General features: G+C 46.9%; 1 protein-coding gene across 4 annotated transcripts; it reads left to right on the top strand.

Moving 5' to 3' along the window:
- On the top strand, nt 1-21,341 carry galnt7 (UDP-N-acetyl-alpha-D-galactosamine: polypeptide N-acetylgalactosaminyltransferase 7). 4 transcript variants are annotated; one of them, XM_072383669.1, is made up of 15 exons: nt 1-355; nt 5,252-5,363; nt 6,610-6,928; nt 8,841-9,007; nt 10,316-10,446; nt 11,434-11,513; nt 13,270-13,452; nt 14,417-14,534; nt 14,628-14,750; nt 17,563-17,678; nt 18,147-18,249; nt 18,337-18,435; nt 18,944-19,069; nt 19,494-19,524; nt 20,130-21,341. In XM_072383669.1, exons 1-15 carry the CDS (start codon nt 233-235, stop codon nt 20,234-20,236), a joined length of 1,938 nt encoding a protein of 645 aa, XP_072239770.1. In that variant the 5' UTR covers nt 1-232; the 3' UTR covers nt 20,237-21,341. The 4 variants fall into 4 exon arrangements, with proteins under 4 accessions (XP_072239770.1, XP_072239771.1, XP_072239768.1 ...); XM_072383670.1 differs by lacking the exon at nt 13,270-13,452 and adding an exon at nt 12,856-13,038; XM_072383667.1 differs by having other exon boundaries at nt 12,856-13,452.
- Nucleotides 21,342-23,725: the final 2,384 nt, after the last annotated feature.

The following is a 23,725-nucleotide window of genomic DNA, read 5'->3' as shown; positions in this document are numbered from 1 at the left end:
AGTTCCGGGATAAACGGAGCGCGACGTTACACCGGAGCAGTGTCCGCATATCAGGGGGATAACAGCAGGAAATGAGAACCGTGTGGACTACAGGGTGTAATTGCAGCGGAGAGTCGCGGACACTGAGCTAAAAGCCGCCTTATTGTTCGTCTTCGGGCGGAGGTCCACTGAGCTGCCTGAGCGCGGGACAGACTGCGACGAGCGGCGGCAGCTAACCTAGCTTAGCTTCAGGATGAGGCTGAAAGTGGGATTCCTTCTCCGGAGTTTGCTGGTCATCGGAACGTTTCTAGGTCTGGTGGTGCTCTGGTCGTCTCTGTCGCCGAAGCCCACCAACGAGAACCCCTTCGGGAAGAGGGTAAGACAACAGTAAAGCACAGCAGTCGGTACATTTAACAGTGTGTGTCTGATGGAGCAAACATGAGAACCCGCTTCATTCTGCCGTGTGAGCGGTCGCACAGCCGCCGTGTGAGCGGTCAAACAGCTGCCGTGTGAGCGGTCACACAGCCGCCGTGTGAGCGGTCAAACAGCCGCCGTGTGAGCGGTCGCACAGCTGCCGTGTGAGCGGTCAAACAGCTGCCGTGTGAGCGGTCACACAGCCGCCGTGTGAGCGGTCACACAGCCGCCGTGTGAGCGGTCAAACAGCCGCCGTGTGAGCGGTCACACAGCCGCCGTGTGAGCGGTCACACAGCCGCCGTGTGAGCGGTCGCACAGCTGCCGTGTGAGCGGTCAAACAGCCGCCGTGTGAGCGGTCACACAGCCGCCGTGTGAGCGGTCAAACAGCTGCCGTGTGAGCGGTCAAACAGCCGCCGTGTGAGCGGTCAAACAGCTGCCGTGTGAGCGGTCACACAGCCGCCGTGTGAGCGGTCAAACAGCCGCCGTGTGAGCGGTCACACAGCCGCCGTGTGAGCGGTCACACAGCTGCCGTGTGAGCGGTCGAACAGCTGCCGTGTGAGCGGTCACACAGCTGCCGTGTGAGCGGTCACACAGCTGCCGTGTGAGCGGTCACACAGCTGCCGTGTGAGCGGTCACAAGGCAGAATGAAGCGGGTTCCCATGTTTCACACAGCTCCTGTGGGACTGATGGCTGTTCAGGGACATCGTTCCTCTCTGTTTACTCTGTCTGACAGGATCAGTCCAGGATGTGTGTCCGTACATGTCAGCATGGTGGTGTCACAGGGCGGAACTGAGCTCAGGCAGCTGCTGGGCTTCAAACAGAGAGCTGATTAACACTTTTAACTCTACTGATGATGGATCAAACAGCTGTTTATTTGACCATAGCACAGTGCTGACTTTGTCCAAAATTCCAAATTCTTATCAAGAAGTGAAAGCCATGGGAATGCTTGACAGCATCTTTGGAGTTCTGAGCAGCAAACTGTCTCATCTGTGCTGTGGAATAATCCTTCATATCTTGCTTTGTATCAGAAGGTGATGTAATTCCAGTATTGTGCTCCTGCGCTCTCACAGCGGGTACTGGAACCTCTGGTACCAGTGTCTGCTGCGCTCTCACAGCGGGTACTGGAACCTCTGGTACCAGTGTCTGCTGCGCTCTCACAGCGGGTACTGGAACCTCTGGTACCAGTGTCTGCTGCGCTCTCACAGCGGGTACTGGAACCTCTGGTACCAGTGTCTGCTGCGCTCTCACAGCGGGTACTGGAACCTCTGGTACCAGTGTCTGCTGCGCTCTCACAGCTGGTACTGGAACCTCTGGTACCAGTGTCTGCTGCGCTCTCACAGCGGGTACTGGAACCTCTGGTACCAGTGTCTGCTGCGCTCTCACTGCGGGTACTGGAACCTCTGGTACCAGTGTCTGCTGCGCTCTCACAGCTGGTACTGGAACCTCTGGTACCAGTGTCTGCTGCGCTCTCACTGCGGGTACTGGAACCTCTGGTACCAGTGTCTGCTGCGCTCTCACAGCTGGTACTGGAACCTCTGGTACCAGTGTCTTCTGCGCTCTCACAGCTGGTACTGGAACCTCTGGTACCAGTGTCTGCTGCGCTCTCACAGCTGGTACTGGAACCTCTGGTACCAGTGTCTGCTGCGCTCTCACAGCTGGTACTGGAACCTCTGGTACCAGTGTCTGCTGCGCTCTCACTGCGGGTACTGGAACCTCTGGTACCAGTGTCTGCTGCGCTCTCACAGCTGGTACTGGAACCTCTGGTACCAGTGTCTGCTGCGCTCTCACAGCTGGTACTGGAACCTCTGGTACCAGTGTCTGCTGCGCTCTCACTGCGGGTACTGGAACCTCTGGTACCAGTGTCTGCTGCGCTCTCACAGCTGGTACTGGAACCTCTGGTACCAGTGTCTGCTGCGCTCTCACAGCTGGTACTGGAACCTCTGGTACCAGTGTCTGCTGCGCTCTCACAGCTGGTACTGGAACCTCTGGTACCAGTGTCTGCTGCGCTCTCACTGCGGGTACTGGAACCTCTGGTACCAGTGTCTGCTGCGCTCTCACAGCTGGTACTGGAACCTCTGGTACCAGTGTCTGCTGCGCTCTCACAGCTGGTACTGGAACCTCTGGTACCAGTGTCTGCTGCGCTCTCACTGCGGGTACTGGAACCTCTGGTACCAGTGTCTGCTGCGCTCTCACAGCTGGTACTGGAACCTCTGGTACCAGTGTCTGCTGCGCTCTCACTGCGGGTACTGGAACCTCTGGTACCAGTGTCTGCTGCGCTCTCACTGCGGGTACTGGAACCTCTGGTACCAGTGTCTGCTGCGCTCTCACAGCTGGTACTGGAACCTCTGGTACCAGTGTCTGCTGCGCTCTCACAGCTGGTACTGGAACCTCTGGTACCAGTGTCTGCTGCGCTCTCACAGCTGGTACTGGAACCTCTGGTACCAGTGTCTGCTGCGCTCTCACAGCGGGTACTGGAACCTCTGGTACCAGTGTCTGCTGCGCTCTCACAGCGGGTACTGGAACCTCTGGTACCAGTGTCTGCTGCGCTCTCACTGCGGGTACTGGAACCTCTGGTACCAGTGTCTGCTGCGCTCTCACAGCTGGTACTGGAACCTCTGGTACCAGTGTCTGCTGCGCTCTCACAGCTGGTACTGGAACCTCTGGTACCAGTGTCTGCTGCGCTCTCACAGCTGGTACTGGAACCTCTGGTACCAGTGTCTGCTGCGCTCTCACTGCGGGTACTGGAACCTCTGGTACCAGTGTCTGCTGCGCTCTCACTGCGGGTACTGGAACCTCTGGTACCAGTGTCTGCTGCGCTCTCACAGCGGGTACTGGAACCTCTGGTACCAGTGTCTGCTGCGCTCTCACAGCGGGTACTGGAACCTCTGGTACCAGTGTCTGCTGCGCTCTCACTGCGGGTACTGGAACCTCTGGTACCAGTGTCTGCTGCGCTCTCACAGCTGGTACTGGAACCTCTGGTACCAGTGTCTGCTGCGCTCTCACTGCGGGTACTGGAACCTCTGGTACCAGTGTCTGCTGCGCTCTCACAGCGGGTACTGGAACCTCTGGTACCAGTGTCTGCTGCGCTCTCACAGCGGGTACTGGAACCTCTGGTACCAGTGTCTGCTGCGCTCTCACTGCGGGTACTGGAACCTCTGGTACCAGTGTCTGCTGCGCTCTCACAGCTGGTACTGGAACCTCTGGTACCAGTGTCTGCTGCGCTCTCACAGCTGGTACTGGAACCTCTGGTACCAGTGTCTGCTGCGCTCTCACAGCTGGTACTGGAACCTCTGGTACCAGTGTCTGCTGCGCTCTCACTGCGGGTACTGGAACCTCTGGTACCAGTGTCTGCTGCGCTCTCACAGCTGGTACTGGAACCTCTGGTACCAGTGTCTGCTGCGCTCTCACAGCTGGTACTGGAACCTCTGGTACCAGTGTCTGCTGCGCTCTCACAGCTGGTACTGGAACCTCTGGTACCAGTGTCTGCTGCGCTCTCACTGCGGGTACTGGAACCTCTGGTACCAGTGTCTGCTGCGCTCTCACAGCGGGTACTGGAACCTCTGGTACCAGTGTCTGCTGCGCTCTCACTGCGGGTACTGGAACCTCTGGTACCAGTGTCTGCTGCGCTCTCACAGCGGGTACTGGAACCTCTGGTACCAGTGTCTGCTGCGCTCTCACAGCGGGTACTGGAACCTCTGGTACCAGTGTCTGCTGCGCTCTCACAGCTGGTACTGGAACCTCTGGTACCAGTGTCTGCTGCGCTCTCACAGCTGGTACTGGAACCTCTGGTACCAGTGTCTGCTGCGCTCTCACAGCGGGTACTGGAACCTCTGGTACCAGTGTCTGCTGCGCTCTCACTGCGGGTACTGGAACCTCTGGTACCAGTGTCTGCTGCGCTCTCACAGCTGGTACTGGAACCTCTGGTACCAGTGTCTGCTGCGCTCTCACAGCGGGTACTGGAACCTCTGGTACCAGTGTCTGCTGCGCTCTCACAGCTGGTACTGGAACCTCTGGTACCAGTGTCTGCTGCGCTCTCACAGCACGGTGTTGCGTCTTGTCGTCTGTCCGTCTCTGATGAATGATCCTGGGACAACTGATTCCATTCACTGACTTGAGTGTGATGTTGCAGGTGTGAGACCAGGATCTGCTTAATGTGTACGAGTAGCACTCGCAGCAGATGTACTGTCGTAACATCAGCAGCACGGTCCCTGAAAGAGACATGAGAAAAACAAAAAGAAGGGGAACATGATTTTAAAAGTGAATAATGAAACAATGTTTGCACATTTGTCCGTTTGTTTTTCCATGTCACATTTTATCTTTCATTAGTTATAATTTCCCCATTCGTGTCCTCACTCTTTTGGTGACCTGCTGTCACTCCACACAGCCCAGCTAAGAGGAGCCTCCTCCTTCTCTAACCTGAACCTGCAGGTGAAGCAGCAGCTCTCTGAGGTCTCATCTGTTGCTATAGCAACTGGAGACAACTCATCCCCTGCATTAGTCTTTACCTGCACCTCATTGCCTCCACATCAACAACTTTATGGAGTCACCACTCACTGCCAACAAAGAGCAGCCGGGTGTGAAGTACGCTGCTTGAATGAAACAGAAAACAAAAGATTCCCTTCTTGCTGCAGCTCTGGATGCTCAGGCCTGTCAACACCTTCAAGTTCTCATCAGTTAAAGCTGTCTGTGTTTTACAGAGAGCGCTTCTGTGCTCCACTGTCTGTGTTACTGGTACTGCTGCAGTGTGTACTGGAATGTTCTGCCACTTCTAGGGTTCAGTCGGCATCAGACCCTGCTGTTCTTTTTCATTCAGTTCTGTCTCTGTGCATAATGCCCTATGTTGTGCTCCATCTCATAGGATGACAGCTTGTTGCCCAAAGGAGACCTCGGAGAGCAGTTTAAGCCTGTGGTGCCCTGGCCTCATGTGGAGGGGGTGGAGGTTGACCTCAACTCCATCAGGCACAAACATGGTGAGACACACTGAGCATGGCTCTGCAGGCATGTGATAAACAAAGTAAGGTGAAGACCAGCTAACAGGGGTGTGTGCCGGTGGAACACTTACAGGCCATTTACCAGGAGACAGCAGAATTACCCCCTGAAAGGGTACTGGTGGTGAACATAATGGGTTTGTGTGGACCAGAGGAGAGCTGTGGATCTGTACTCGTGGTTGATAATGTTAGGACCACTAACCCAGATGTCATTCCATCTGCAGTTGTTGTGACTTGGACAGACAGGCTCAGATTGCTAACATGACTGGAAGAAAAACTACAAAGGCTGTAAATGTTTCCGACTTTAATGTGACGTGACACTGTGTGTGTGTCAGACTTTAGTGTAATAAGAACTGTCTGATGTATCTTTACGAAACTGGAAAATTAAGATCTGTCTTGAACTAATGTTAACAGTTTTATCATTCTGTGTAGAAATGAGTCATCTGAATCGTATAGTTCCTCATGCACCTGGATACGTGTCCATAGTCTTATAAGGCAGAGATGCACCTCTGCTGGTATCTGCAGATCCACTCTGTTCTTGTCTGTGTCTTATGTGAAGTAGGTTACGGTACGTTACGTTTACAAAGAAGACATCGTGGCACTTCAGATCAGACCTGATCTTTTATGGTAGCGCGGACACAAAGGAAGGGCTGTCATTAGAATTTAATGGCCAGCTCCATTCCTTTAATCAGATTATACTCACGTGCAGATCCTTGAAATTCTAATGGAAATGAGGAAATAAGGTTGGGAGCAAACAGCCAGAGTAGAATGGCTGCTGGCCAGTAAAATGACCTCCAATCAGCCTGCAGCAGGTGGAACAGCAGGTGGAACAGCAGGTGGAACAGCATTTCTCAGTCCTTCTGCGATACCTCAGTGTTGTCCGAATAACAATCTGAGCCTGGTGGTTGCAGTTACAAGAACTTTCTATGTTTCTTTTAATTGACTCATCGTATGTCACTGCAGTCCTGTTGCCATTCTTTCAGTTCTTGTAGCGTATTAGTCTGACTTAGATTATGTATGTTCATATAAATATTTGACACCCAAATACAAAGAAGAATAGTGCTCAATGTGAAAAATAAAATATTTCCTCTCTGAAAAGTTTTAAACTTGTATCCTAAATAGTAATTTATCTGGTAGTTCTGTTGGTGTGACTGAAACTGGTGTTAAATTGTATTCTTTATACTGTGAGCGTCAGAGTCATCATTAGGTTTCTGATTGTCACCTCCAGGAGAGGCCAACCATCACCAGGAGCCCAACCAGCAGCCTAATCAGAAGCAGGTCATCCAGCAGCAATATGTGACATTCAGACCTCACACACAAGACTACACCAGCCCCGTACTGAAGAAAGGTATCCTGGGAAACTTTGAGCCCCATGAGCCTGAACCTCCAGGTGTCCCTGGTGGTCCTGGAGAGGGAGCCAAGCCATTTGTCCTGGGTCCAGAGTACAAAGACTCTGTCCATGCTTCCATCAAAGAGTTTGGCTTCAACATGGTGGCGAGTGATATGATCTCACTGGACAGAACCATCAGTGACCTGCGACATGAAGAGTAAGAACTATGTTTCTCCTCTACCACAGATCCTTCTCACGTGTTGTTTTAACTGTCCTCAGCCGTGTCGTAGACCATTAAGTGCAGCTTCGGAGCTGAAAGAGGAACGAATCTCAATGAGGAAACAGATTTCGAAACAAGACCATCAAACTGCTCTGTGCATTACTGCCACCTTGTGACGGTAGTAACCCATTACCAGAACCTTTTAGTTAAATCAGACCAGCTCCACAGCAATATGACAGTTGTTTTAACTGTTTGATTTCTTCTAGTTCCATGATTCTTTGTAAAGTCGACCTCGCTCATTCCCCGTTACATATCCTGTCAACAAAGACCGATTGATCAGATCCAATATGGAAGTATTGATTAAGGGGAAAACCTCCTTGAACAGTCTGGTTGGGATTGGGTCTAACATACAAGTTGATGGTTTAGAAGAGACTATTGCTGTTGTTAGCTCAGAGAGATCAACTGGACAGAAGCTGTCTAAATACAAATCAGGTTCTAAAGATACTTCTAAAGCTGCTCTACTTGATGATACATCAGTGATGATAGTGGGAAGGATTCCATTAATCTTCTCTCTGATATGAACAATTTTATTGATGAAGAATCTCATGAAATCATGACTGCTGAGAGTTAAAGGAATACATGGCTCAACAGAGCTCGGACTCTTTGTCAGCCTGGCAACAGCGCTGAAGAGAAACCTGGGATTATTCTTATTATCTTCTATCAGTGATGAATAATAAGCAGTTCTAGCTTTACAAAGGGCTTTCTTACACGTTATTAAACTATCTTTCACAGGGTGTTTATTTGCAGTAGCTCTATTTAGAGTCAGGAAAGCAAGAGTTAACACACTATGTCCTAAGTCCTGGGTCTGATAAAACTTTTCAAATAAGTCTAGAGCGACTGTTGGATTTCTGACCCATTTATCCTATTGAACACTTGAAACTGATTACTTCTCTATAGTCACGTACATCTGCAGCTGACCACCTGATCACACCATTCTTCCCAAAGCTGCACTGACGGCTTTCAGAGGTCACACTTCAGAAGCTGCACATTCTAACTCAGCGTAGTTGTTGTTATGGTCCATGATAATGCAGCAAATGTCCTGTGAATCCCTTTAAGAGGTGCAACGGCACTGATCCCTTTAGGACCAACAGATGGAACAGACATCTGGACAGTTTGCTGATGGCTTCAGAACATTTTGCAGTAATATCTTCTTTAGAACTAGACTGCATTCTTAGAGAATACTATCATTTGTATTATAGTGTGTCTCAACTACATTTCTCTCTTTGGAATCCTTGCAGCACATATGTCAACCCAACTCATATTTCCTGCAGCTCTCACAAAGAAACCAGGATACTGAACAGTGAACACAGCAGAAAAAACACTTCCATCATGTCAGACCAACTCTGACACGTGGGTTCACTTCAGTTCAGTTTATTTATGTAGCGCCAAATTACAACAAATGGCATCTCAAGGCACTTAAAAAATGCAGTCCAATCAAATCCAAATAGTTAACATCAAAATGAATCCAATTCATTCATATGGAGCCAATTCAAAAACTAATATCCTAGCTAAGGAAACCAACAGATTACACCAAAACTTCTTTCTGGTCCAATCTCCCGTCCTGAGCCTGAGGCGACTGTAGAGAGAAGCGACTCCCTTTAACAGGAAGAAACCTCTGGCAGAACCAGAACCAGGACCAGCCCGACCATTTGTGTTCTCACACAGCTGGGTAAAGCCTGACAGATGTTTACAACACACAGCTGTGTCGTGCTCACTACTAATAAACTAAAACATACTAAGTCAATAAAAGAACCCAATCTTTTTCAATATGTGTGCAGTATCTTTTAATCCCATGTTCAGAACGCTGAGGTTCTGGTTCTTCAGTAGTGACGCTCTGTCTCCTCTCCAGGTGTAAGTACTGGCATTATGATGACCGACTGTTGACCTCCAGTGTGGTGATAGTCTTCCATAATGAGGGCTGGTCTACGCTCATGAGAACCATCCACAGTGTCATTAAGAGGACTCCCAGGAGATACCTGGCTGAGATCGTCATGATAGACGACTACAGCAACAAAGGTGGGTCCGTTTCCCTTCAGCTTTCTTATCGGACGGGACTGAAGTGTGTTGCCATTAGCTCTCTGACAAATGAACACAAGCCATCAAACCTTTCCCTAAAGTGTTTTTTTAAGATGAGATGAGGGAAGACCTTAAATGTAGGGCATCAGACCAGAAATCCTAATCTCATGAACAAAAGCAGGGTGTGAGACAGCCGGACCAGGCAGAGGGAAGAGACAGGAAGCTGTGTAACCAAGAGTAGACTTCCAGGACAGGACGGAGAGTCAACAAATGGAACGCCAGTGTGGTGGAATCACATGATTCGACACAGGTGGGAAAACTAATGGCAGGAAGTAAAGGCTCGGTCCAACTTTGACCTCACATTATTCTGGTGCACATGGTGTCATCTGTCCTGAGGTTTGTTTTTTAACATGGTTTTATGGCACCTGCCGGTGACTATGGGCTTAAATTAGTCTCAAAAGTAACTGCAAATGCACAGAGGTGACCTACAAATATGCCTTGAGTTGCACACGAGTTTTACTATCCACAAACACAACTTTGCTGTTTGGAACTGATCATTTTCCATTTGTGAAACTGAAACTTCTGTTTGTGAATCGTGACTCAGCATTTGTGGATCACCAACCACACGTTCATTTTTAAGACATTCTTTCATGCAAATTCACGCAGATCCACAAACAAATAGCTTGTGATGCACCAAGCACCATCCAGTAGATGGCGCTGGTGTTCACTGATGTATCTACGGCTCGGCTTAAGAAAGAAAGAAAATCGCTGATTAGCAGTAACTATAGCAACGACATGGACACATCACGCGAATCACGATTCACAAGCAGAAGTTTCAGTTTCACAAATGGAAAATGATATATTTACAAATGCACATAAAAAAGTTCCAAACAGGTTTGTGGTTTGTGTAAAACGGGTGCAGCTCGAGGCATATTTGTAGGTCACCTCTGTGCATTTGCAGTTAGATTAAAGCTCAGCGTCTGCTTTGTAAAACAACCACGTTCACTTTATAACTGTGACTTGAATACATTTTCATGAACAAAATGTGTGATGTTTGAGCTGTCACAGTGTGTGTGTGTGTGTGTGTGCGTGGGTTCCTGGGATGTTGCATGAACAAACTGGTTCTGTTTAAATACACATTCTTAATATTCAAAATGTGACATCGTGTGAAAAAGAAAGGGCGCCTTCTTTCATTTCTAAGGACTTTGCTTTCAGAGGAATCAAGAGGTTAAGTAGCAGCCAGGTCCTGGTAAGCACGTTTGGTGAAAATGACTGTGTGTGTGTGTGTGTGTGTGTGTGTGTGTGTAGTCCACCTGAAGGAGCGCTTGGAGGAGTACATCAAGCAGTGGAATGGTCTAGTGAAACTCTTCAGGAATGAGAAGAGAGAAGGACTGATACAGGCCCGGAGCATTGGAGCCAATAAGGCCACCAAAGGACAGGTATTCTCTCCTCTGCTGCTGTCGTTTTACTTCTGCAGGCCCCCCGGCCACAACCACTGCTGCCCGTAGGACTTACAAGTCATGGTCACAATATGTAGGGCCCTATAAAATATGTTTCTGTTTGAATTTTTGGGAGTCATGTTGCTGTTTTTTACCTCTTACTCTTACTTTACTACCAAAAACAGTGTGTTTGTAATGTAAATGACTAAAATTAGATTGTTGAGGTGAAAAAGAATAAAAAAGTTCCTCAATACATCAAAAGTGCATCAAAAACGAGCAGCAAGTGATGAAACTTTAGCAAACATTTGAAACCTCTTCAAATTGAACTGAAACAAGCTACTTAAGCTGTAGGACTAGTTAGTCCTCATGAGTTAGTACCTGGTCAATCGAGTGCAGGACAACACTTGACCTGTCACAGGAAAGTCATTTGGGTGTTGCTCGGCTCTGTGTTGAAGGGTTAGTGCCGGAGTTTTTTCCATGACAAAGACAGCCGTGGGCAGCCGCTTCGAAGGGGGAGGGGCTCAGTCTGTGGAGGGGGCTTGTTGTGCCACCCAGATCTGCTTCCCTCCGGGCAGTTTTCTCCAGACATGCATTCCTCTTCCACACGATTTCCACAGCATTTCAGTCAAATTCTGCAATATTCCACCTTAAAAAATAGATTCTGTTTTAATCGAGCGATTCCGTTATTGAGTTAAATTATAGGGCCCTAAATATGTTGCAGACGCAGGCCTTACTCACACCTGCATTAGTGTGCTGCAGAGATGTGATTACCAGCTCCCCTCACAGGTGACAGGTGTGAGCTGGTGTGCAGACCATTCAAGCCACACTAATCACACCCCTTATGGTCAGATCACATAACCAGAAGGCACTAACAGGGACAGAAACTAACCTTGGACCTTCAACTTGAATCAGCTAGGAAATCCCCCAAAACAGCTGAGGAAGCGCTGCTCCAGTTGTGTTGAACAGAAACGTCTGCTTGTGTTGTAGGTTCTGATCTACCTGGATGCTCACTGTGAGGTTGGAATCAACTGGTATGCTCCACTGGTTGCACCAATTTCAAAAGACAGGTAACAAACACACCTGCTGAGCCTTACGTAGAGCTGTCAAGGCAGTAAGTTTTTATGGCGGTTCTTATCCAGCAGTCAGCTTATTAAAGTATCGTCGTGGTTTCATTGTCTCCAGCTCAGCCTGTAGCCCATGTGTGAGCAGTACATGTTTAAGATGTAAATCCTGATTGTTCTCCTGTTGGTGGAGGTTCCACATCAGCTGAGTCAGTCATAAAACAGCGAAGGTCACTGATGAATCTGAGAATTCTGCAGGTGCTGCTCCACACAGAGAGTTATTGTGTGGTTTTGTTCCATCGCCCACTCTGCCTCACACCATACTCAGAGCACCAGTTTATCTCCACGCCTCATCGCTGTGAGTGTTGAGTGGTATCTGTGGGTGTGCGTTTTTTTTATTGGTCATCTTTGGGTTCACATTTTAGTGACTGCTGTTGAACTGTACCATTACAGATCACATCTATCACCAGAACCAGCCGGGCCTTAGTTGTACATACCGTGCTACCATGTATTCATGTATGGATTACAGTATGTTAGTCATTAACATGTTAGTTGTAACCCAGAATATAAACCCAAGGAAGCACGTAGCTCCAGCTGGTATCTGATGTGGAGAATGTGAAGCACAGGCATCTACAACCTGAACTGCCTTCAATCAGATACATACACATACATAGATAAGTATGGCTCCTAAATAATAAGGGGCACAATAAAAAAACAGTGCAGTACAAAACAAAACACTTTCTCTGCTGACAACCATTTATTATCTATTGTCTATCCATCTATACAAGAGGATTTCCTGGGCCACAAGACCGTGATCAAGCCCTGCTTAGTCTCTGGAGGCGACCCCCCTACTGGCCCTGGTCCACACTCACTCCTGCTTTTGGCATGACTGTAAAACTGTCTGCTGAGAAAAACGATGTGTTCATTTGTAGCAGCACAGTGCTGCTTCTGAAATGTCTGCTGGATTCACACACGGGGTCTTGTGTGGCCTTGATCTACTCTTGTGGCGGGAACTTGAAGCAGCCTGAATGTGACTCGGATAGAGCTGGTGGAAAACAACAGCTTCCTTCCTCGGACTCTGTGTTCTGTCTCTGCTCATTGGGGCAGTTCCAGATAGTTCTGTCGAGATTGTTTCAATCCTGTCTGTAGAGGTGGGGGTGGGTCGTGTCATTGTCATTGCGTTATTGTGTGCAGGGGAAAATGTTAAAGAAGTTAAGTACCTGGCAACAAAAGTCCGAATAGTGGATCTTTCAGTGGAAATGAGGCTATGTATATGTGTGTATGTGTTCAATGAAACATGACAGCCCAATACCAATGTTTGTGTGTGTCTGTGTGTGTCTGTATGTAGGACAGTATGTACAGTACCACTGATAGATTATATAGATGGTAATGAGTACACTATGGAGCCCCAGCAGGGTGGAGATGAGGACGGCCTCGCTAGAGGAGCATGGGACTGGAGCCTGCTCTGGAAGAGAGTACCACTTAGCCAGAGAGAGAAGGCCAAGAGAAAGCATACCACCCAGCCTTACTGGTACATACACTTCACTGCCAGCATGTTAAGACTCATCCCTGATCTTTTTGTGTCTCCATCTCCCATCCCTTCACCCCACCTGTTTGATCCTACTCTGTGTCCTGCTCTGTCTCGGATTGCAACACCCCCCCCATGTCTTTGTGCTGTCTGTATTTCCCCCTCATGGTCGCCATCCCCACAACTTTTCTCCCCATGTATGTTTTGTGCATGTCCTTACATCTACTGTGTCAGAACGGTCTGTACGGTGCCTTTGATTGACTCCATCCACGGCCAGAGGTTCACCATTGAGGCCCAGGGTGGAGGAGACGGCAACGGTTTTGCTAGAGGAGCCTGGGATTGGAGCATGCTCTGGAAGAGAGTTCCTCTGGGAGACAGAGAAAAAAAACTCAGAAAAACTCAAACTGAGCCATATAGGTACAGAAAACTGATGCCTACTGAATAATTGGGACATTGCCTACAAGAATTACAAAGATATACTAGAATAACCAGCAAACTTTCTGATGATATGTCTGACATTAGTGCTGGCTCGAGTTTGAGAAAAGCAATCCTCTCAAACCAAACCGTCCTAGTTAAATGTTGCCTAGAAAATAAAGAAATGCAGCTATGACTTAGTTCAGAGACACTCATTGAATTCAAAGTTATTCATGTACTGAGTACATTTTTGTTAATATACTTAATCACATATTCAACTTGCATATAATGTAAGTGTGTGTGTGTGTGTATATATATATACACACACACAGACATAAATGCATGTAATGTACTGCACTTCATAACTAATCAACTAAAGCAAAACTAGCTCTGACTGATGGGGAGTAATTTGCCGCTGTCCGTCTGCTCGCTGTCCGTCTGCTCGCTGTCCGTCTGCTCGCTGTCCGTCTGCTCGCTGTCCGTCTGCTCGCTGTCCGTCTGCTCGCTGTCCGTCTGCTCGCTGTCCGTCTGTCTGCTGTAGCGTTCTGTAGCGACAGAACGCTGTTTTCAGTGTGGGGTCCTAATCTGAAAGCCTTCTCAGTTTGTGCTGGGGCATTTTGTTGGGTCTACAGGCCAGTTTGTGATGTGAGTCAGGTTTGGACTGAGACCCCCATCTTCACCTCAATCTTCCTCCAATCACCCTCTCATTGAGCATGACTTGTTATCAGAGCTTTTTTCTGAGCTTTGCCTGAATTCCTTTCCAACAGTGCACTGCTTTGATTGTTTCTCTGTGTGTCTCATGGCCTGTTTCCTGGGTTCTCTTCCTCAGTACACGGCTGACTGAGGCAACACGTAGACTGAAAAGTGTTATTTGATTTAAAAACGTATGAACTTGCAGTTTGATACGATGCAGCACTGTTTTAATTTGTGTTGACATGGCTGCTTGTGTGTGTGTGTTAACCCGTAGGTCTCCAGCCATGGCAGGAGGTCTCTTTGCTATAGAGAGAGACTTTTTCTTTGAGCTGGGTCTGTATGACCCTGGACTACAGATCTGGGGAGGAGAGAACTTTGAAATTTCATACAAGGTACATGTGAATTAGTCCTGGTTGTGCATACTGACAATTTCCTCCAACACACCATTTGAATACCAACTTTGTTATTCTTGTGTGCATATGTAGATCTGGCAGTGTGGGGGTCAGCTGCTCTTTGTACCATGTTCTCGTGTCGGTCATATCTACAGACTGCAGGGATGGCAAGGAAACCCTCCACCTGCACATGTTGGCTCCTCGCCCACTCTGAAGGTAGGAACTCCACATTCTTTAACACTTCAGCTATCTTGAAATGAATACATCCCATTTTTGACCTCATTACTTCTCACATGCACTCAATACTCCGAGATAAAATGGATGTATGCAGTGTTTTGAATCCCCAACACAGTCAGTTGTTTTCTGACAACCATTCACCTGATCTGCTGAAGTTCAGCCACAGAATGAGGAACTCTGCAGTAAGTCTGGAACAATCAAAAGTGATCAAAAATATATCTTTTTTACTTTGCTGGTGCAGCAGTGATTTACATATGGTCTCTAAATGCATTTAGCAAACTAGGGACCTTGTGTTGGAATTGACTTTGGTTATGGGCGACATTCTTTGGTTTGGCTGGTTACCCTGTGCTGTAAGGCGTTCCACTAATTACCTGAATGGAAGGAGCTTGTTCACAGCCTTCACCTTCTTCACTATTCACACAAAGACACGCATTGCAGTTTTTCATAGATGCTCCAGACATGTAGTCAAAAAGATGTCATGGTGTGGGAAATATTGAAGGTGTGTTATTCCAACATCACACCAAACTAAAATGCTCTGCAGCCTGACATGAATGTTCCAGACACCAGCTCCACATGGCACCTATTAGTGGACCTAGGATGATACATTACTTGAGTGTGCTAGACAGTAGATGGGTCATCTGCCAATCAGGAGATCAGTGGTTCCATCCCCCAGCCCCTCCTTCCACATTTCCTCGGGTATGCTCATCGGTGTGTGAGATTCACCCCAAGGTGAAAAACCCAATTAGACAATTAGAAAACGACTAAACAGGTATTAGGGCTGTAGCAATACACTAATCTCACAATACGATACACAATTTGATTCCATTTGATACACTCACATGATTTTCTGAAAGATTTTCCAGGGACAGTGTGATTTGACATGAATCGTCGCTGATTGGACCGGTGGTCCGACCTTTGAACCGGAAGGACAACACCGCCAGACAAACAAACATGTCTGAAACGTGTCTTCAGCGCACGCAGACTCGTGTTTTTGTTGTGAATGGTCGGCAGCATATCCAGCATCACGTCATATCCATGCCCTGCATCAAAATATTCTTTAAAGCAGCGCACGTTATCACCAGCGGCGCCCATATTTTGATTCAAAGTACGGAAGGACTTTGCCTTCCCTATAAATATGTGATTAGAAATCAGATTAAACGAGTCATAGGTTTTATCCCTTTAAGTTATTTCTACGTAGATCCAAAAAGGACAGTGAGGTGGACTCTGCACACCATCTGAAGGAGATCTTTGTCATGGGTTCTGGTCCTTTTTCATCTGTTTTCTGCCAACATGTCTGTACATTCTGGTTTCTCTCTTACATATGGAAACGTACTGTTTGGGTTTAATCCTATCCTCCTCTCCTGTACCCTCGAATAGAGCTTACCAGGGAGGCTGAGGAGTGTGAGCCCCCTGTAGTAGGAACACACCCTCCGGCCCCCTTTTTAAAGAGGGGTACTGCCAGTCCAGAGGCTCTGCTTCCTCATTGGAAGGCGTGTCGGTTGGATTGAGGAGGTCCTCGAAGTATTCCCCCCACCGACTCCCAACGTCACTAGTTGAGGTCAGCAGAGCCCCATCAACACCACAGTGGTGACAGTGCACCGCTTCTCCACCCTGAGCCGCCGGATGGGGGAGCAGAATTTCTTCGAGGCCGTCCGGAAGTCGTTCTCCATGACCGAACTCCTCCCACGCCTGAGTTTTTGCCTTCGCAACCATGGGGGCTGCATTCTGCTTGGCCTGTTGATACCCATCAGCTGCTTCCACAGTCCCACTGGCCAAAAAGGCCCGATAGGACTCAGCGTGACGGCTTCCCTCACGGCGGGTTTGGGGTTGCCCCATGACAGGCCTCAACAATGGAGGCACGGAACACGGCCCATTCGGACTCAAAGTCCCCCACCTCCCCCGGAGTTAAAGCTCCTTCTGACAGGGGATTCCGCTAGATGTTCCCAGCAGACCCTCACAATACGTTTGGGCCTGTTCTGGGCACCCCCCCCACCAGCAGAGCCACCTCACCACCAGGTGGTGATCAGTTGACAGCTCCGCCCCTCTCTTCACCCGAGTGTCCAGGACATGTAAGTCCGACGGTGCGAGCACAAAGTCGATCATGGAACTGCGGCCTCCGGAGTCCTGGTGCCAAGCGCACATGTGGACACCCTCATGCCTGAACATTGGCTGACAGTCCATGACGAGCACAGAAGTCCAACCACTCTGATTCAGATCGGGGGGCCGTTCCTCCCAATCACACCCTCCAGGTCTCACTGTCATTGCCCACGTGAGCGTTGAAGTCCCCCAGCATGACGAGGGAGTCTCCTGCAGGATTTGCCTCCAGAGCCTTTAGCAGCCGAGGATCAGACCGCCATGTTCTCCTGTTCCTGAAGGAATCAAAATTCTGATTTAAAAAACCTGCCAAGTCATAAAATATTAAACCCAGCTGTGAATCATTATAAAGCATAGACCATAGGAGCGTTCACGATAACAGCCACCCTTACAAGACAGATTTGTAGAACTGTTCAGGGCTTGTGACTTAGTCAGGTGGGCGTATGATCCCTCTGCGGCTGACTCCCGGCCGGGGCACCAGTGCCAGACAGCACATTTGGGTTTTCTGGCTTCATCTCTGACATGTTGTCCATCTACATTAACAGTTTATGTCGTTTAAATAAGGGAAATTGACTGAGTGCAGTCAGTTTGTCGTGTGTTTGGACACAAAATGAAGTGTAATTATGTTGTTGTCTGGTTTCCATCTGCAGGTAGACACGAACACTAACTCTGCTGACTTTTCTATGTGTTTATCCAGAACTACGTTCGTGTGGTGGAGGTTTGGTGGGATGAATATAAGGACTACTTCTACGCCAGCCGTCCTGAAACTCTCACTCTAGCCTATGGAGATATAAGTGATCTGAAACGCTTCAGGTAGGTGCATACAATTATTCACATTGGTACATGCATACTTTCTATGGTCTAATACATGCAATATCAGCCAAAAGTTTAGTGTATTCAAAGCTGATACTGAACATTTGTGCTTGAAAGTTTGTGAACCCTTAAACGTTTGTACCTTTCTACATAAATGTGACCTTCTGCTACAGTTCTGTGCAGTGTGATGATTCTTCATATGTTTAACAAGAAAACAGGAAATGGATGCTGGGATTTATCTTTTTATGTGTAAACACTTGATCCAGCCCTCAGTTTGACTGAATATTACAAAGTATTTGAACCTGTTGTTGTAGCCTTGATGACTTAAATATGGTGGAGCGCAGCTGGTCACGCCTGCACTTCTGACACTCCATTCCTCTGCTGTTTAAATTCAACTTCACCTGAAGCTGAAGAGTGAAAGAATCTCTGTGAAGCTCTGTGTTAATGAGCTGCTCATTCTGCTTTCAGGGAGGAACATCGTTGCAAAAGTTTTAAATGGTTCATGGAGGAGATAGCATATGACATTCCACTGCATTACCCTCTTCCTCCCAAAAATGTTGAATGGGGGGAGGTAAGCACAAAAACACATGCACAGTACATCCCTTATTTGCATGATTGTTTTATGAAGCTTCTGTAAGTTGTGGAACCATGTGTGCAGATTCGAGGCTTTGAGACGAGTTACTGCATTGACAGCATGGGACACACGAATGGAGGGAGCGTGGAAACAGGCCCCTGCCACAGGATGGGAGGGAACCAGGTAAGCAAACACCCGGTGCTTCATGCTGTGTGTTTCCATCTCAGCTGTGACTCTGAATATAAGCTCAAACTCACCATGACAACGGGTTAATAAGGAGGAGGGCCTTCCTTTTAACCCAGCAAAGCTCCCCACCTCAGTGTGTGGACACACACTCAACAAGTCCTCGTGCAGAAATGAAGCTTTGGTGGAGCTGTGCTCACAGTGTGTGTCACTGGTCCAGGCCGTGCTCATTATTGACGCTCTGAGTTTGAAGAATTCCTGGGCACAATGCTGGAATGAAGGGGTATGTGGGTGTTACTTTCTGATATAAACTGCAGGGACCGTCACTCTTCATGAATGAGAAGGTGCTGGGAGAGCAAATAACCATAGAGGCCCCTCTTCGGGATAGAGCTGTCTCCCTGTTTTGCTGTGTTCCAAACATCCACTGACAGCACAGTGTTCATCACACAGTGTCAGGCTGTCAGGCCCTGTGTGAATGCAGTGTGTGTGTGTGTGTGTGTGTGTGCAGTTGTTCCGCATCAATGAAGCCAACCAGTTAATGCAGTATGACCAGTGCCTGACCAGAGGAGACAGTTCAGCTGTCATCATCACACACTGTGACCAGAAGCAGTACACTGAGTGGAAGTACTTCAAGGTGAGACTCCATCATCTTCTCTGTTACTGTGCCTATCGGCTCATGTTCCTGTTTACCTTTACAAACGTAACCTCCAGGGCTTAACCCTCATTTAGAAGGAACTCTGTGGTCTCCTTACAGTAGCTGGATATCATGAACATGTTTCCCCCTCTCTGTGACATCACGTGTTCTGATGTCCCAGCTAAATGTCTGTCTGCAGGTGAGGCTCAGCAGGTGCTGCATGTGGCTGCGGCGTCACTTTTGATCCTAGATTAATTTATGCACACCAGCTGTAACGTCAACATGCATTTCATCTTTTTCAAGAGAAACGTAGAAATTCACCAAAGTGATGATGATGAAGATGAGAAAACAACAGATCAACAAAACATTGAACCGTGGATATAAACGAGAGCTCAGACACTTTTTCCTGTTTTTCTCCTTCCAGGATCTTCATCGGTTCACTCATATGCCAACAGGTAAATACCAGCACTGTTGTTATTCCCAACGCTTTCACCAACTCAAGGACCATGAATCGGTGCTCCGTCCAACGTTACGGAGGCTTTTACTTGTTTTTCACCATTCAATCGCTGCTGAATTCAGTTCAATTCAATTCAATTCAGTTTTATTTATAAAGCACCAAATTACAACAATCATCATCTCAAGACACTTAAATAATAAAGTCCAATTCAAGCCAATTACAATCCAATTCATTGTAATCATAATCCAATGAAATCCAATGAATTAATTTCAAAATAATCCAATTAATTCATATAGAGCCAATTAAAAAAAAATAATATCCTAGCTAAGGAAACCAACAGATTGCACCGAAACTGGTCTTCGGTCCAATCTGCCGTCCTGAGCCTGCCTGGACGACACCGCCAGTACCATAAACTGAGGGAGGACACAAAGTGGCCAGTTAATCCCATTTCTGCTTCTAAAGACTGAATGTTGTAGTGAATTTCAGAGCGCTGCGTGCAGCGTCAGCACTTTACCGTGCCCCAGCTTTGTTGTGGTGTGGTGCAAAAACATCCTGATCAACAACAGTCGCAGGTGGTAAAGCTTCTTGATGCTCTCTTTCCAGGGAAATGTCTCGACCGCTCTGACCTGCTTCACAAGGTGTTCATATCTGAGTGTGACATCACTAAAACCACTCAGAAGTGGGAGATGAACAACATAGTTGCTGTATGAAGACTGGAAGAAAACCACTGGGAGTTTGGGGTGAACTTTTTCTAAGGACGTGCACCAGGACATGATCCAAACAATGTGCTCAGTCTGTGAGGAGCTGCTTTGAGCCAGCTTTGTGTTTGGGACACGTGGGTGAGTGCGCTCCTGGATCACAGCTGATGCAGAGACTGAAGTGTGTGGTCATCAGAAGGAGCGTTGGACTGAACTGGAAACACGTCTTTGGTGTTTTATGGTGGCTGCGTTTACATTGTGTCTTTCTCTTTGTTCTTTTGGGATCTCAAGTCTTTCCTTAACTTTAACATTAATTCAGGAAGCTAAACGCATCTTTGCTAACCATGTCATAGACATTTTTAATAAAACGATTAGCTCCCTTACCAAACAGGCTTCTGATTGGTGAAAGATTCATCATCAGTTTGTTGATTCTGGACGGATGTGGTGCTCGGTTTTGTCAGGCTCAGATGATTTCACTCTGAAGAGTGTTTTAAAAACACCTGAATGATGAAAAGAAGTGACTGATGATGTGAAGTTTCATCCTGTTTTATGTCTGTGAACAATCAGCGACTGCTTTTCATTTTTTAAATTCATTTTCATTCAACAGTCAGCAGCCCAGTGCTGCTATTTTGGTCTTTTCATCAACTTAGAAGCAAAACTGAAGAAAACACAATAAAAAGCCTGACAAAAGAAAATCTACATCTGTTTTCCAAAAACTATCTGAATGTGTGTTTTCTTCCACACGCCTTCAAACGGGTAGTAGCACAACTGAAAGCAGCCGAGGCACTGCTCTGACTGCTTACCATGTTGGAGTCATTGTGTGAGACTGCGGGCCTCACCGACTGCCCAGAATACTTCAGGAGGTGGCCGCTCTACTGTGACCTCGTCTGAGAAGAAGAGAAATGTCTGCTTTTTTGTTTTTGCAAGGAAAAGAGGTTTTAGTGTGGTATTGATCATGTTCAGCATTTTGTACACTAACTGGAAGTCTTTCTAAAGATGATCATGATGCATTATATGAAAGGCCTTTAATGATGTAAATATCTAATTTATAGCAGAGATTTAATGATGTCAGGCCAAATGATGGGGGACTGAGGAAATAAAAGACCTTTGATACGAACTCTGTGTTGTCTCTGTTTGAGGTGGTACTGAGGTGAGGGTGCCACGGACCCACAGGACCGTACAGTCTGATCAGGACTGTTTAGTTTAGCCCAGCTTGAAAATAACTTTGACGTCTTGGATCTGTTTGAACTCCCATCTCTGATACATTAGCTGAAGCTCAAATAGTCGAGCTAGTTAGTGTGCTTTGAGCAACTGTTACAGTAACACTGGGCATTTTAAGCAGGACTTGGAACAAACTTTGCACCAAAATCCAGGTGGATGGATCCTCAAGCACCGGGATTACTACCTGATGAACAGACCTCAGTTTGTGTGACTCATGTCTGAGAAGGTGGTCCTCACCACAGGGGACTGTACGATCTTCTCTTCACTCTCTACACCTCAGACTTCCATCCGTCCATTTTCTATACCGTCAGTCGGGTAGCGGGGGGGCGGAGCCTATCCCAGCAGTCATTGGGCGAGGGGCGGGGTACACCCTGGACAGGTCACCAGTCCATCACAGGGCCACACCTCAGACTTCCAGTACACCTCAAGTCCGGTCATCTCCAGAAATACTCAAATAGTTGTTGGATGTGTCAGTGATGGACAAGAGGCTGAGTACAGGTACAGGGAGTAACTGGACCATTCATTTGTGACGTGGTGTGGTAACAATCACCTCATTTTGAACACAAACAACACAAAAGAGATGCTTGTAGATTTTAGGAGGAGCAGGAATAAGCCAAACACTGTCTCCATCCTGAGAGAAGAGGTGAAGGAATATAGATACCAGGGAGTTTACTCAGACTGGAAATGCAACACTGAGGCTGTCTACAAGAAGGACAGAACAGACTTCTAAAGGAAGCTTAGGTCCTTCAGCGTCTGCACCAAGATGTTTCATATCTTCTACAAGTGTGTGGTGGAAAGTACAATCTGCTTTGTAGCACCTGTTGGGGCAGCAGCATCAGAGCCAGAGACTCCAAGAAACTGACAAAAGTGATAAAGAAGGCTGGCTCTGTGCTGGGGACGGCTCTGGAGCTGATTGTTCAAAGAAGAATGCTGCACAAGTTCATGAATACAAAGAACAACACTGAGCATCGTCTTTATAAAATAAGTGATCAAACAACAAAGGGGGTTCAGTCAGAGGCTTCTTCAGCTCTGATGCAGTGAAAACTCCACACTGACTTCATTTTTCTTTTTTAAAGACAAATAACTGACAACTGCTGTTGATTTTCTTAAATCTGTAACAAATAATGTCATTTTATGGGATAAATGAAGTGTTTTTCAATTCACTTCAACTTAAATATAGGGTTAAGCAAATGTTTACGATGTAATACGAATATAGTAAATCAGCAGCTAACTGCTACTTACAAAGATGAAGAATTTAGATAATATATTACAAAGGCACAGGAGTTTATTTCAGAGGGAGAGAATAGTTCTGCATATTTTTGTTGACTAGAAAGGAAAAGACATTTGTTTGTCTTTGTCACAGTTTTCCTCTTCTTATCAACGTAGCTGCAGATATCGACAGAAGTCTTGTTTTTCTGATAAATGTGTCCTTTTAAGCGTTTCAAAACGGAGCGATTTTTCATCTTTCATTACGCTACATAAGGCTGTTATTCCCATAGCTATCCAGTTGTTGAATCTACAGTCCAATTTATTAGGTGTAAACTCTGAGTCATATGCACACCATTTAAGAGCTGAAATATCGCTCTGGACTTCTGATAGTTTTCAATGTTTTAAGGGTCCATTTCACCCATGTGTTATCAGTGTTATTTATGTGGGTTTGTAGCTTGTTATCAGCTAAGATTGCCAGTACAGAGTTGAGGCCTAAGTATTTAAAAGACTGTTTGCCATGCTAAGGGGTAACTACTTCTAATTTCTCCTGGTGGTCTATAATTATATGAGAGTAACTGGGTTTTACTTATTATATTGATTCTGTACCCTGATAATTGACCGTACTGCTCAAAAAATTGCATCAATTTAGGTAGAGAGTACTTTGGGTGCCCAAGGTAGATCAAAATCTCATTCGCATAGCAGGCCAATTTCTATTCCGTCCCTTTAATAGTGATTCCCTTGATGTCTTCATTTTGTCTGATGTGCTGAGCTAGTGGTTCCAAATATAATGCGAAGAGTAATGGTGACCATGTGCAACCCTGTCTGGTGCCCCTTTCTAGGATAAAACTATTTGATTAGGTATCCATTGATTTGAATCCTAGCAGTAGGGTTGTCACATAGTGCCTGTATGGTTTTAATAATTGTATCATGGAAGCTGAATCTATGTCGGACTCTGTAGAGAAAGTTCCACTGGACCAAATCAAAGGCCTTTCCAGCGTCTGCACTTATCTCATTTGCTTTAATTTAAGTTTTTAGTATATAATACATAGTATGTGGTGTCTTTCATATATT

The sequence above is a fragment of the Leuresthes tenuis genome, unplaced genomic scaffold (genome assembly GCF_036924035.1).
Source record: "Leuresthes tenuis unplaced genomic scaffold, fLeuTen1.0.hap1 SCAF_4, whole genome shotgun sequence".
In the NCBI taxonomy this organism is placed as follows: Eukaryota; Metazoa; Chordata; class Actinopteri; order Atheriniformes; family Atherinopsidae; genus Leuresthes; species Leuresthes tenuis.
The sequence above is the reverse complement of the archived record's forward strand: the minus strand, read 5'-3'. Positions and strand labels throughout refer to the sequence as shown.